Genomic DNA, 14,791 nt, shown 5'->3' on the forward strand with positions numbered 1-14,791 from the left:
GGGGGGGTCTGACCCCAAACACCCCAAAATGGGGAGGGGTCTGACCCCAAACTGGGATGGTCTGACCCCAAACACCCCAAAAATGGGGAAGGGTCTGACCCCAAACTGGGGAGGGGTCTGCCCCCAACACCCCCAAACTGGGGGAGGGGTCTGACCCCCCAACACCCCCAAACTGGGGAGGGGTCTGACCCCCAACACCCCCAAACTGGGGAGGGGTCTGACCCCATCCCGGCCCCCTCCCCCAGGTCGGGGCAGCTCCGGGCCCTGGGGAGGATTTGGGGAGCCCCCCCCAGGTGACCCCAAATACCCCCAGAGGTCAGAGCCCCCCCCCCATTTCCTCCCCTCCAGGGTGGGCAGCAGCCCCCAGACCCCACACTGGGGGTCCCCCAAAACCCAGAGCCAGGCTTGGAGCAGCCCCCCCCATCAAGATATGGGGTGACCCCCCCCATAGTGAGGGGGCTGAGACCCCCTCAGACCCCCCAAATCCCCCCCAGGACCCCCCAAATTGCCCTCAGGAGCCCCCAGGACCCCTCCAGGACCCCCCCCAAATCCCCCAAAGGACAGAAGCAGCTCAGGGCAGATCCTTTATTGACTCTGGGGGTCTCTGCTCCGGGGGTCCCGCGTGGGGCCGGGGTCTCCTCACATGGGCTTGGGGGGGGGGGTCGGGGGGCTGCTCCCTGCAGAGAGAAACCGAAGTTAGGGGGGGCACAGAGCCCCTGAGACCCCCCCCAAACCCTTCCAGGAACCCCCAAAACCATCTGGGACCCCTCAGGACTCCCCCATAAGCCCCCGGGACCCCTCCAGGAACCCCCAGACCCCTCCAGGACCCCCCCAGGCCTCCCCAAGGACCCTTTAAGACCCCCCAGACCCCTCTGGGACCCCTCCCCGGCCACTGAGGGCCCCCCCCCAGAACCCCCGAGACCCTTCCAGGACCCTCCCAAACACCCCTGGGACCCCCCAAATACCCCTGGGACCCCCCAGACCCAGGGCAAGGGTGGAAGTGGGGTGAGGGGGGGGTGCAGTCCAGAACCCCCCAGACCCCTCCAGGACCTTTCTAAACACCCCTGGGACCCCCCAAACCCCTCGAGGACCCCTCAGGGACACCCCCAGGCCCCTCGGGGACCCCCCCCAGACCCCCTTTGGGACCTCCCAGGACTCACAGGGGGGCGGGGGGGGCGTGCGGTCCTTGCGGGATCCTTCCAGGGACCCCCCCCCGTAACCCCCCGAGGACCCCTCCAGGAACCCCCAAACACCCCTGGACCCCCCAAACCCCTCGAGGACACCTCAGAGACCACCCCCAACCCCTCGGGGACCCCCCAGACCCCTTTGGGACCCCCCCCAGGAACTCACAGGGGGGGTGGAATCAGGGGCGGGGGCGTGCGGTCCTTGCGGGATCCTTCCAGAGACCCCCCCCCGTAACCCCCCGAGGACCCCTCTAGGAACCCCCCAAACCCCTCGGGGACCCCCCCAAACCCCTCGGGGACCCCTCAGGGACCCCCCCGGACTCACGGCGGGGCGGAAGCGGGGCGGGGGCGTGCGGTCCTTGCGGGCCTCGCGCGAGCGGTTCCGAACCACCTTGCTGTGGATGGCGCAGCTGACGCAGTAATGCAGCTTCACGTACAGCTTGGGCAGCACGTAGGCTGGGGAGGGGGAAACGGGGGTCAGGGACCCCAAAAAACACACCCAGGGACCCCAAAAACACACCCAGAGACACCAGAAACCCCCCAAAACACACCCAGGGACCTCAAAAACACCAAAAAAAAACCCCATCCAGGGATCCTAAAAACAGACCCAGAGCAGTAATGCAGCTTCACGTACAGCTTGGGCAGCACGTAGGCTGGGGAGGGGGAAACGGGGGTCAGGGACCCCAAAAACCCCCCAAAAAACACACCCAGAGACACCAGAAACCCCCCAAAACACACCCAGGGACCTCAAAAACACCAAAAAACCCCATCCAGAGATCCTAAAAACACACCCAGGGCAGTACTGCAGCTTCACGTAGAGCTTGGGCAGCACGTAGGCTGGGGAGGGGAAACGGGGGTCAGGGACCCCAAAACCCCCCCAAAAAACCCCAAAAAACCACACCCAGGGACCCCAGAAACCCCCAGGGACCCCAAAACCAGCCCCAAAAGCAGCCCCAGGGCAGTAATGCAGCTTCACGTACAGCTTGGGCAGCACGTAGGCTGGGGAGGGGGAAACGGGGGTCAGGGCCCCCAAAAACACACCCAGGGACCCCAAAAAACCCTCAAAAATACACCCAGGGACCCCAGAAACCCCAGGGACCCCAAAAAACAGCTCCAAAAGCAGCCCCAGGGCAGTACTGCAGCTTCACACACAGCCTGCTCTCTCAGGGGTGGGCAGGGGGGACAATTTTGGGGGGACAATGGGGCTGAATTTTGGGTGTATTGACAGAGGCTCTGTTTTAGGGGTACAATGGGGCTGTTTTGGAAGGGACAGGGATGATTTTTTGGGGCGAGCAGCGTGGGATATTCGGGGTGACAAAGGGACGATTTTTGGGGGTGACAAAAGGACCCTTTCCAGGGCCAGCCAGGGGCTGTTTTGGGGGGTGACAGAGGAGCCATTTTGGGGTTCCAGAGGCTCTGTTTTGGGGGAAATGGGGCTGTTTTGGAACAATTTTTTGGGGTGAGCAGGGTGAGATATTTGGGGTGACAACGGGACCATTTTTGGGGTGACCAAAGGACCTTTACCAGGTCCAAGCAGGGGCTGCTTTTGGGGGTGACAGTGGCACTGTTCTGGGGGAAAATGGGGCTGTTTTGTAAGGGACAGGAACAATTTTTTGGGGTGAGCAGGATGGAATATTTCAGGTGAGAAAGGGACAGTTTTTGGGGTGACTGAGTGAGCAAGGTCAGATCTTTTGGGGGGGTCAAAGGGGGCTCTTTTGGGGGTGACAGAAGCCCAGTTTTGGGGGTACAATGGGGCTGTTTTGGAAGGGACAGGGATGATTTTTTGGGGGGGAGCAGCATGGGATATTCGGGGTGACAACGGGACGATTTTTGGGGTGACAAAAGGACCCTTTCCAGGGCCAGCCAGGGGCTGTTTTGGGGGTGACAGAGGAGCCATTTTGGGGTTCCAGAGGCTCTGTTTTGGGGGAAATGGGGCAGTTTTGGAACAATTTTTTGGGGTGAGCAGGGTGAGATATTTGGGGGTGACAACGGGACCATTTTTGGGGTGACCAAAGGACCTTTACCAGGTCCAAGCAGGGGCTGTTTTGGGGGTGACAGGGGCATTATTTGGGGGTGACAGGGGAGCCATTTTGGGGGTGACAGAGACATTATTTGGGGGGCAAACCAGGAGCTATTTTGTAAGGAAAATGGGGCTGTTTTGGGGAGCACAGGAATATTTTTTTGGGGTATCTGAGGGTGACAACGGGACGATTTTTGGGGTGACCAAAGGACCCTTTCCAGGGCCAAGCAGGGGCTGTTTTGGGGGTGACAGGGGAGCCATTTTGGGGGTGACAGAGACATTATTTGGGGGGCAAAACAGGAGCTATTTTGTAAGGAAAATGAGGCTGTTTTGGAACAATTTTTTGGGGCGAGCAGCGTGGGATATTTGGGGCGACAAAGGGATGATTTTTGGGGTGACATAAGGACCTTTTCCAGGGCCAACCAGGGGCTGTTTTGGGGGTGACAGGGGAGCCATTTTGGGGGTGACAGAGACATTATTTGGGGGGCAAACCAGGAGCTATTTTAGGGGGAAAATGGGGCTGTTTTGGGGAGCACAGGAATATTTTTTTGGGGTATCTGTGGTGACAACGGGACGATTTTTGGGGCCGGTTTCGGGGTCCCCAGCCCCACTCACAGTCGAAGACGCTGGCCTCGGAGATGTCCCTGACAGCAGCGGCCTCCACGATGTTCCTGATGACGAATTTCTTGATGGCCTTTGTCCTTGGGCACGCAGCGGGCGCAGTTGGTGCAGCGGATGGGCTGCACGTGCCCGCGGCCCTTCTTGGCGCGCCCGTTGTTCCTCCTCTTCTTGGTCTGGGGGGGGAGCAGGGGGAGCCCAGGATCAGCACCAGAGCCCAGGATGAAACCCAGAGTTCAGGATGAACCCCAGGATCGACCCCAGATCAGCCCCAGAGCTCAGGATCAGCCCCAGAGCCCAGGATCAGCCCCAGATCAGCCCCAGAGCTCAGGATCAGCCCCAGATCAGCCCCAGAGCTCAGGATCAGCCCCAGAGCTCAGGATCAGCCCCAGGATCAACCCCAGATCAGCCCCAGAGCCCAGGATCAGCCCCAGGATCAGCCCCAGAGCCCAGGATCAGCACCAGATCAGGCCCAGAGCCCAGGATCAGCACCAGGATCAACCCAGGATCAGCCCCAGAGCCCAGGATCAGCCCCAGAGCCCAGGATCAGCCCCAGAGCCCAGGATCAGCCCCAGAGCCCAGGATCAGCCCCAGAGCCCAGGATCAGCCCCAGAGCTCAGGATCAGCCCCGGGATGAACCCAGATCAGCCCCAGAGCCAGGATCAGCCCCAGAGCTCAGGATCAGCCCCAGGATCGGCCCCAGGGAGGCCAGGATTGAGCCCAGAGAGCCCAGGATGAACCCAGAGCTCAGGATCAACCCCAGAGAGTCCAGGATCGACCCCAGGATGAACCCCAGATCAGCCCCAGAGCTCAGGATCAGCACCAGAGCCCAGGATCAGGCCCAGGATGAACCCCAAGCAGGCCAGGATCGACCCTAGAGAGCTCAGGATCAACCCCAGAGCCCAGGATCGACCCCAGGATCAACCCCAGAGCCCAGGATCGACCCCAGAGCTCAGGATCGACCCCAGGGAGGCCAGGATTGAGTCCAGGGAGCCAGGATAAACCCCAGAGCTCAGGGAGGCCAGGATCGAGCCCAGGATCAGCCCCAGATCAACCCCAGAGGCCAGGATCGACCCCAGGGAGGCCAGGATTGAGCCCAGGGAGCCCAGAGAGTCCAGGATCAACCCCAGGATCAGCCCCAGAGCTCAGGGGAGACAGAGGTAAGCCCAGGATCGACCCCAGGATCAGCCCCAAGGAGGCATGGGGGGACAGGGGGAGACCAGGATGAGCCCAGGATCAACCCCAGAGCCCAGGATCGACCCCAGAGCTCAGGATGAACCCCAGCATCAGCCCCACGGAGGCCAGGATTGAGCCCAGAGCCCAGGATCAGGCCCAGAGCTCAGGAGCAGCCCCAGGATCAAAACCAGGGAGTCCAAGGAGGACAGGACTGAGCACAGGGGGGACATGATCAACCCCAGGGGGGACAGGAATGAGCCCAGGATCAGCCCCAGAGCCCAGGATCAGCCCCAGGGCCCAGGATGAGTCCTAGGATTGACCACAGGGAGCTCCAGGACTGAGCCCAGATCAGCCCAGAGCCCAAGATCACCCCCAAATCCCCACCAAACCCCCTCCAAGACCCCCCCTCAGCACCCGCTTCCCCACACGAACCCCACACCCCTCTTCGATATCCCCTCAAATGCCCTCTAGAGACCCCAAATTCCCCCAAAATCCCCTCCAAGGCCCCCCCTGCCCCACACGAGCCCCACACCCCTCTTTGATCGCCCCCCCCCAACCCCCCCCGGGGCCCCTCCCACGCCCCCCCCGCCGCTCCCGCACCCCCCCAAGGGGCCCCTCCGAGCCCCCCCCGCCCCTCACGGGCCCCGCGCCCCTTTCCGAGCCCCCCCGGGCCCCTCGCAGCCCCCCCGGAGCCGCGCGGGCCCCGGCGGCCACGCCGCGCTCACCATGGCGGCTCTGAGGGAGAACCGGAAGAGGCGCGGCCGCAGCACCGCCGCGCTTATATCCCTCGCTGCCTCCGCCCGGCAGAGCCGCCGCCGCCGCTCCGCTCCCCGAGGAGGGCTCGCAGCCTCTCCGCCCGAGGCACCGGAGCGGGCGGGGTTGGCGGAGAGCGGCGGGAGGTGGGGGGGAATTAACGGGAGCGGTGATGGGGTAGGGACTATTTTCGCTGCGGCGGGCGGAGGGATCCGCGCCGGGCACGCGGTGAAAAAAAACCCTCCCGCGCACTGCGTGTGACGTCACCCGCAAGGCGCGCCCGCCGCGAGGGCTGCTGGGAAATGTAGTCCGGAAATGGGGGGGTCCCGGTGACGCGGGGGTGTCCCCAACCCCGGGGTCCCCAAGGCCCTTTGTCCCCTCCTGGGGACCCCCGCCCATCCCTGGGTGTCACCAGTGTGACCCCTCAAAGCCCCTGAGGGGGACCCCAGTGTCCTTTGTCCCCATTTTGTGTCCCCGTCCCCATTTCTGGGTGTCCCCAATGTCCCCTTGTCCCTCCCTGGGTGTCCCCAATGTCCCCTGTCCCCAATTCTGGGTATCCCAAATGTCCTTTGTCCCCATTCCAGGGTGTTCCCAGTGTCCCCTGTCCCCACTTGTGTCCCCAGTCTCCCCATTTCTGTGTCCTTTGTCCCATTTCTGTGTCCCCAATCTCCCCATTTCTGTCCCCATTTCTGTGTCCTTTGTCCCCATTTCTGTGTCCCCAATCTCCCCATTTCTGTCCCCATTTCTGTGTCCCCAATCTCCCCATTTCTGTCCCCATTTCTGTGTCCTTTGTCCCCATTTCTGTGTCCCCAATGTCATAATTTCTGTCCCCAGTAACCCCAATGTCCCCATTTCTGTCCCCATGTCTGTCCCCTGTCCCCATGTCTGTCCCTGTCCCCACGTCTGTCCCCACGTCTGTCCCCATGTCCCCACGTCTGTCCCCATGTCTGTCCCTGTCCCCATGTCTGTCCCCATCCCCATGTCTGTCCCCAATGTCCCCACGTCTGTCCCCAATGTCCCCACGTCTGTCCCCCATGTCTGTCCCTGTCCCCACGTCTGTCCCCATCTGTCCCTGTCCCCACGTCTGTCCCCATGTCTGTCCCTGTCCCCATTTCTCTCCCCATTTCTGTCCCCATGTCTGTCCCTGTCCCCATGTCTGTCCCCATGTCTGTCCCTGTCCCCATGTCTGTCCCCATGTCTGTCCCCGTCCCCACGTCTGTCCCCATGTCTGCCCCATGTCTGTCCCTGTCCCCATGTCTGTCCCCACGTCTGTCCCCATGTCTGTCCCCGTCCCCACGTCTGTCCCCATGTCTGTCCCTGTCCCACGTCTGTCCCCACGTCTGTCCCCAATGTCCCATGTCTGTCCCTGTCCCCACGTCTGTCCCCACGTCTGTCCCCACGTCTGTCCCCACGTCTGTCCCCAGTGTCCCACGTCTGTCCCCGGGCAGCTCAGGACTTGGGGCGCGTTACGTTTTCCCGCTTTATTGGCAAGCAGAGCCTCGGCCGGTACAGTACAAAACTTACAGTAGATCTCGTTAACAACAAACCCTTAATTACAGTATCTTACAGCTACAAAAGGGGCCAACGAAAAGGGGCCAAAACCCCACAAAAAGGGCAAAAAGGGAAATCGGGAACGCTGAAGGGGGCGGGGGTTTGGGGTATTGCACATCCGTGGTTGTTCTTCATCTGCCGGGGAAACAGAAATTACGGGAGCCAGAGGGGCAGGGACCCTGCGGGCTGGGGCTGGCGCCGGGAAACGGGGGAAAACGGGGGAAATGGGGAAAAGGGGGGAAAAAGGGAATAAAATGGGAAATAAAATGGGGAAATGGGGAAAAAAAGGGGGGAAATGGGGGGAAATGGGGAAATAAAATGGGGAAATGGGGAAAAAAAGGGGGAAATGGGGGGAAATGGGAAATAAAATGGGGAAATGGGGAAAAAAAGGGGGGAAATGGGGGGAAATGGGGGAAAAAGGAAATAAAATGGGGAAATGGGGAAAAAAAAGGGGGAAAAATGGGGAAAAATGGGGAAAAAAGGGAAATAAAATGGGGAAATGGGGAAAAAAGGGGGAAATGGGGGGGAAATGGGGAAATAAAATGGGGAAATGGGGAAAAAAAGGGGGGAAATGGGGGGAAATGGGGGAAAAAGGGAAATAAAATGGGGAAATGGGGAAAAAAGGGGGGGAATAGGGGAAAAAAGGGGGGAAATGGGGGAAAAAAGGGAAATAAAATGGGGAAATGGGGAAAAAAAGGGGGAAATGGGGGGGAAAAAAGGGGGGGAAATAGGGGAAAAATGGGGAAAAAAGGGAAATAAATGGGGAAATGGGGAAAAAAGGGGGAAATGGGGGAAAAAAGGGGGGAAATGGGGAAAAAAGGGAAATAAAATGGGGAAATGGGGAAAAAAGGGGGGAAATAGAGGAAAAAAGGGGGGAAATGGGGGGGAAATGGGGAAATAAAATGGGGAAATGGGGAAAAAAGGGGGGAAATAGAGGAAAAAAGGGGGGAAATGGGGGGGGAAATGGGGAAAAAAAGGGAAATAAAATGGGGAAATGGGGAAAAAAAGGGGGGAAAATGGGGAAAAAAGGGGGGAAATGGGGGGGAAATGGGGAAATAAAATGGGGAAATGGGGGAAAAAGGGGGGAAATGGGGGGGAAATGGGGAAAAAAGGGAAAATAAAATGGGGAAATGGGGAAAAAAAGGGGGGAAAATGGGGAAAAAAGGGGGGAAATGGGGGGGAATGGGGAAATAAAATGGGGAAATGGGGGAAAAAGGGGGGAAATGGGGGGGAAATGGGGAAAAAAAGGGAAATAAAATGGGGAAATGGGGGAAAAAAGGGGGGAAAATGGGGAAAAAAGGGGGGAATGGGGGGGAAATGGGGAAATAAATGGGGAAATGGGGGAAAAAGAGGGGAAATTGGGGAAAAAAGGGAAATAAGGGAAATGGGGGGGGGAATGGGAATAAAATGGGAAGTAAATGGGGAAATGGGGAAAAAGGGGGGAAATGGTTTGTTTTGGGGGTTTGGGGGTTTTATGGGGAAAATGGGGGAAAATTGGGGTGAAATGGGGAAAAGGGGAAATTGGAGTTTGGGGGTTTGTTTAGGGGGTTTGTTTTGGGGGTTTGTGGGGGTTTTGTGGGGTTTTTGGGGTTTTTGGGTTTGTTTTGGGGGTTTGTGGGGGGTTTTTGGGGGGTTTTGGGGTAGGAATAATGGGGAATGGGGAGGGAAAGGGATAAATGGGAAATAAAATGGGGAATTGGGGGGGAAAGGGGGGAAATGGGAATTAAATGGGGAAATAGGGAAATAAAATGGAAAAATAGGGGGAAAAAGGGGGGAAATGGGGGAAAAAGGGGGGGGAATGAGGGCAAAAAGGGGAAAAATGGGAAATAAAATGGGAAAATAAGGGGGAAATGGGGAAAAAAGGGGGAAAAGGGAAATAAAATGAAGGGGAGGAAAAAGGGGAAAAAGGGAAATAAATGAAAAGCCGGGGGGGAAGGAAAAGAGAAGGGAAAAAAGAAAACAAAAAAGGGGAAAAAAACCCCAAACCCAACCAACCCCAGAGGGGCTGGAGAGGACAGAGCTTTGATTTGGGTTCCAAGCCCCTTTTTGGGTTTCAAAGCCCCTTTTTTGGGTTTCAAAGCCCCTATTTTGAGGTTCCAAGCCCCTTTTTGGCGTTTAAAACTCTTTTTTTGGGGGTTCAAAACCCTTTTTGGGGCTCAAAAACCCTTTTTTAGGGGTTCAAAGCCCCTTTGGGGGCTCAAAAACCCTTTTTTGGGGTTTCCAAGCCCCTTTTTTGGGGTTTAAAAACCCTTTTTTGGGTCTAAAAACCCTTTTTTGAGGTTCAGAGCCCCTTTTTGGGGTTCAGAAATCCTTGTTTGGGGTTCAAAGCCTCTTTTTTGGGGTTCAGGAACCCTTTTTTGGGGTTCAAAGCCCCTTTTGAGGGGTTCAAAACCCTTTTTTGGGGTTCAGAAACCCTTTTTTGGGGTTCAAAACCCTTTTTTGGGGCTCAAAAACCCTTTCTTGGGTTTCAAAGCCCTTTTGGGGTTCAGAAACCCTTTTTTGGGGGTTCAAAACCCTTTTTTGGGTTTACAGCCCCAGCTTTTGGGTTCCAAAAGCCCCAGTTTGGGTTTCCAAGCCCCTTTTTTGGGGTTCCAAGCCCCTTTTTGGGTTTCAAAGCCCCTTTTTTTGGGTTTCAAAGCCCCTTTTTGGGGTTCCAAGCCCCTTTTTTGGGTTGGTTCCGGCGCCGGGGGCACCCCCAAAAGGGGGGGGATGGGAGCGGGGGACCCCCCCGAGCGCCGTGGGGGAGGGGAGGGGGGGACAGAGTCCCCAAATGTCCCCAGAGTCGGGGCAGGGGCAGCGGGCGCTGCTGAGGTGCTCGTGGTGTCCCCAGCTGGGGACAGCTTTGGTTTGGGCCCCGCCGCCACCGCGGGGGCGACCGGTGCGTCCCTGGGCAGGGGGACCCCCGAACGAGGGAGAGGGACCCCCGAAATGGGGGAGAGGGACCCCCAAACGGGGAGGGGGGAACCCCCAGAGTGGGGGAAACGGGGTATGGGGACCCCCGAAGGGGAGGGAGTGGATACGGGGACCCCCAGAGTGGGGGGAGTGGGGTGAGGGAATCTCCGGAGCCGAGGGGAAATGGGGCTGGGGGAACCCCCAAAATGGGGGAGTGAGGATCCCCAAAGTGGGTGGAATAGGGTGGGAGGGACCCCCCAAAAGTGGGGGGAAACGGGGTATGGGGACCCCCAGAGTGGGGGGAGTGGGGTTGGGGGACCCCCAGAGTGGAGGGAATAGGGTGAGGGGATCACCGGAGCTGAGGGGAAATGGGGCTGGGGGAACCCCCGAAATGGGGGAGTGGGGACCCCCAAACGGGGCAGAGGACCCCCAGAGTGGGGGGAGTAGGGTGGAGGGACCCCCAAAGTGGGGGGAATGGGGTGAGGAGATCCCCGGAGCCGAGGGGAAATGGGGCTGGGGGAACCCCAAAATGGGGGAGTGGGGACCCCCAGAGTGGGGGCAGTGGGGTATGGGGACCCTCAAAGTGGGGGGATTGGGATACGGGACCCCCAGAGTGGGGGGGAAATGGGGTATGGGGACCCCCGAAGGGGAGGGAGTGGGATATGGGGACCCCAAATGGGGGAATGAGGATTCCCAGAGCCGAGGGGAAATGGGGCTGGGGGTGAGGGGAACCCCGAAATGGGGGAGTGGGGTGGGGGGATGCCCCAAAATGGGGTATGGGGACCCCCAAAGTGGGGGGAAACGGGGTATTGGGGACCCCCAGAGTGGGGGGAGTGGGGTGGGGGGGACCCCCAGAGTGGAGGGAATAGGGTGGGGGGATCACCGGAGCCAAAGGGAAATGGGGCTGGGGGTGAGGGGACCCCCAAAATGGGGGAGTGGGGACCCCCAGAGTGGGGGGAAATGGGGTATGGGGACCCCCAGAGTGGGGGGAATGGGGTGAGGGGATCACCGGAGCCGAGGGGAAATGGGGCTGGGGGTGAGGGGACCCCCAAAATGGAGGGATGGGGTAGGGGGATCCCCCAAAATGGGGGAAGTGGGGGGGCTCCCGGGGGGATTTGGGGTGGGGGGGGTTTGGGGATTCGGGGTGGGGGGGTTTGGGGTTTGGGGATTTGGGGTATGGGGATTTGGGGTGGGGGGATTTGGGGTGGGGGACTCTGGGGGGATTCGGGGTGGGGGGGTTTTTGGGGATTTGGGGGATTTGGGGTTTGGGGATTTGGGGTGGGGGGATTTGGGGTGGGGGGCTCCGGGGGGATTTGGGGTGGGGGGGTTTGGGGTGGGGGATTTGGGGTTTGAGGATTTGGGGGGTTTGGGGGATTCAGGGTGGGGGTATTTGGGGTGGGGGGTTTTGGGGGTCCCCCGTCCCATCCCGGGGTTCCCCGGGTAAAGCTGGGGACGGGGCGGCTCCCCCCGGGCTGGGTTTTGGGGGGTCGGCTGGGTTTTGGGGGTCCCGGGGGGGGTTAGCACCGAATTTTGAGGTTCCTTTAGCCGGGCACGGGGCCGGCGGGAGCAGGGCCAGGGGGTGAACAGTCTCCAAAATTCAAGTGAGACCCTTTTTTTGTCTTTTTTTTTGGGTGAAAAAACCCCAAGAATTATCAAAAGAGAATAATAAATAACGAGGAGAGGGGGAAAAAAAAAGCACAAAAAAAGTCGTTTCCTATTCAAATATTTAAATAAGTTTATAAAAAGGAGGATGAAGGGCTCCCCCTGGGTGGGTTTTTGGGTGGGTTTCTGTTTTTTTGGGGTTTTTCTTGTTGTTGGTTTTTTTTTTAAATACTTTTTTGTTTGTTTTTTTCTTGGTTTTTTTATAGCCAAAGTCAGTGCAAAGGAGTATAAAAGAAAAAAAAAACAATAATAAAAAACAACACAACCCAACAGTTCCATGCCCTAAGGATGGGAGGGGAAAATTGGGGGCAAAAATGGGAAATTTGAGGATTTTTCCAACCTCACGTTTTGTGCTCGTGGTGAACGATGTGGGAGGGGAAAAAAGGGAAAATTGGGGGAAAAAATGGGAATTTGAGGTGAGAGGAAGATTTTTTTCCAGCCTCACATTTTGCCCATGATGTGGGAGGGAAAAAAGGGAAAATTGGGGGAAAAAATGGGAATTTGAGGTGGGGGGAGATTTTTTTCCAGCCTCACATTTTGCCCACGATGTTGGAGGAGAAAATTTGGGATAAAAATGGGAATTTGAGGTGGGGGGAGATTTTTTTCCAACCTCACATTTTGCCCACGATGTTGGAAGGGAAATGGAGGGAAAAATTTGGGAAAAAATGAAAATTTGAAGCAGGGGGGATTTTTTTCCAATTTCACATTTTGTGTTTGGTGTGCACAACATAAAAGGGGAAATTGGAGGGGAAATGGGAGGAAAAAATCAGGAAAAAAAGGGGAATTTGAGGCAGGGAAGAATTTTTTCCAACCTCACATTTTGTGCTCGTCGTGCACAACGTGGGAGGGGAAAATTGAGGGAAAAAATGGGAATTTGAGGTATGAAGATTTTTTTTCCAGCCTCACATTTTGCCCATGATGCGGGAGAGGAAATGGGATGAGAAAAAGGAGAATTTGAGGGAGTTTTCCAACCTCCCACACATTTTGGGTTTGGGAGGGGAAAATTGAGGTGAAATCAGGAAATTTCAGGCAGGAGGAGGGGATTTTCCCAACTTATATCCTGTGCTCACCATGCACAATTTAAGAGGGGAAAATTGGGATGAAATCAGGAAATTTCAGGCAGGAAAGAGGAGTTTTTCCCACCTCTTATCTTGTGCTCACCAGGCACGATGTAGGACAGGAAAATTGGGGTGAAATTGGGAAACCGGAGGAAGGAAGGGAGGGATTTTCCCACCTCACATCTTGTGGTTGCTGAGCACGATTTAGGAGGGGAAAATTGGGATGAAATCAGGAAATTTCAGGCAGGAAGGGGAGGTTTTTCCACTTTGTATCTTGTGCTCACCAGGCACGATTTAGGAGGGGGAAAATCGGGGTGAAATTGGGGAATTGGAGGAAGGAAAGAAGGGGATTTTCTCACCTCACATCTTGTGGTTGCTGAGCACGATTTAGGAGGGGAAAATTGGGGTGAAATCGGGAATTTGAGGCAGGAGGAAGGGATTTTCCCACCTCCTACCTTGTGCTCACCATGCACAATTCAGGAGGGGAAAATCGGGGTGAAAGTGGGCTGAAATCAGGAAACTGGAGGCAGGAAAGGGGCGTTTTCCCCACCTCACATCTTGTGTTTGCTGAGCACAATTTAGGAAGGGAAAATCGGGGTGAAATCAGGAAATTGGAGCAGCAGGGGGAGTTTTACCCACCCCACATTTTCTGCTCACCACGCACCATTTAAGAGGTGAAAATCGGGCTGAAATCAGGAAACTGGAGGCAGGAGGAGGGGATTTTCCCACCTCAAGAGGTGAAAATTGGGGTAAAATCGGGGTGAAATCAGGAAACTGGAGGCAGGAGGAGGGGATTTTCCCACCTCACATCTTGCGCACGATTTAAGAGGTGAAAATTGGGGTAAAATCGAGGTGAAATCAGCAAATTGGGAGGCAGGAAGAGGGAGTTTTTCCCACCCTACATTTGTGCTCACCACGCACAATTTAGGAAGGGAAAATCGGGGTGAAATCAGGAAACTGGAGGCAGGAGGAGGGGATTTTCCCACCTCACATCTTGCGCACGATTTAAGAGGTGAAAATTGGGGTAAAATCGAGGTGAAATCAGGAAATTGGGAGGCAGGAAGAGGGAGTTTTTCCCACCCCACATTTTGCGCTCACCACGCACCATTTAAGAGGCGAAAATCGGCTGAAATCAGGAAACTGGAGGCAGGAGGAGGGGATTTTCCCACCTCACATCTTGCGCACGATTTAAGAGGTGAAAACTGGGGTAAAATCGAGGTGAAATCAGGAAATTGGGAGGCAGGAAGAGGGAGTTTTTCCCACCCCACATTTTCTGCTCACCACGCACCATTTAAGAGGTGAAAATCGGGCTGGAATCAGGAAACTGGAGGCAGGAGGAGGGGATCTTCCCACCTCATATCTTGTGCTCGCCGCGCACGATGTGCGAGGAGAACTCGTAGCGGTCCTGGCTGCGGTAGCCGCAGATGTTGCACTCGAAAGGGTCCCTGAAGCCGTGGCAGCCCATGTGGATGGTGAACATGACGTGGTCCAGGAAGAGCACGCGGCAGTGCTCGCAGCAGAAGGCGCGCAGCTGCTCGCCCTCCTCGTTGAGCACCCTCAGCGACTCCTTGGGGAAGCAGCAGCGCGCCGCTCCGTCCGGCTCCTCCTTGGGCTCCTCCTTGGCGAAGGCGGGGCTGTGCCGGCTGCTGCCGCCGCCCGCCCGCTCCTCCTGGATGCTCTCGGTGTCCGTGGAGTCCTGGCAGCCGTTGGAAGGCGAGCCCCCGCCGTCCCCGGCGGCGGCGGCGCGGCTGCGGAAGATCACCGGGATGCCCTCGGCGCCGTCCTCGGAGGGGTCGCGGCCCCGCGGCAGCTCCAGGCGGGCGGGCAGCGCCTGGATCTGCGTGTACACGGAGCTGATGACCGGCGTCACCTCGGTG

At 57.5% G+C, this 14,791-nt stretch overlaps 1 protein-coding gene across 1 annotated transcript; it reads right to left on the reverse strand.

The window, feature by feature from the left end:
• Window positions 1–470: 470 nt before the first annotated feature.
• Window positions 471–5,726, reverse strand: RPS26 (ribosomal protein S26). Its single transcript, XM_064401005.1, is given in 5 exon segments — window positions 471–677; window positions 1,510–1,640; window positions 3,820–3,901; window positions 3,903–3,998; window positions 5,649–5,726. Coding segments are annotated over 5 exon segments (594 nt in total).
• Between the last annotated feature and the right edge of the window lie 9,065 nt (window positions 5,727–14,791).

This window comes from Passer domesticus, chromosome 31, assembly GCF_036417665.1.
Source record: "Passer domesticus isolate bPasDom1 chromosome 31, bPasDom1.hap1, whole genome shotgun sequence".
In the NCBI taxonomy this organism is placed as follows: Eukaryota; Metazoa; Chordata; class Aves; order Passeriformes; family Passeridae; genus Passer; species Passer domesticus.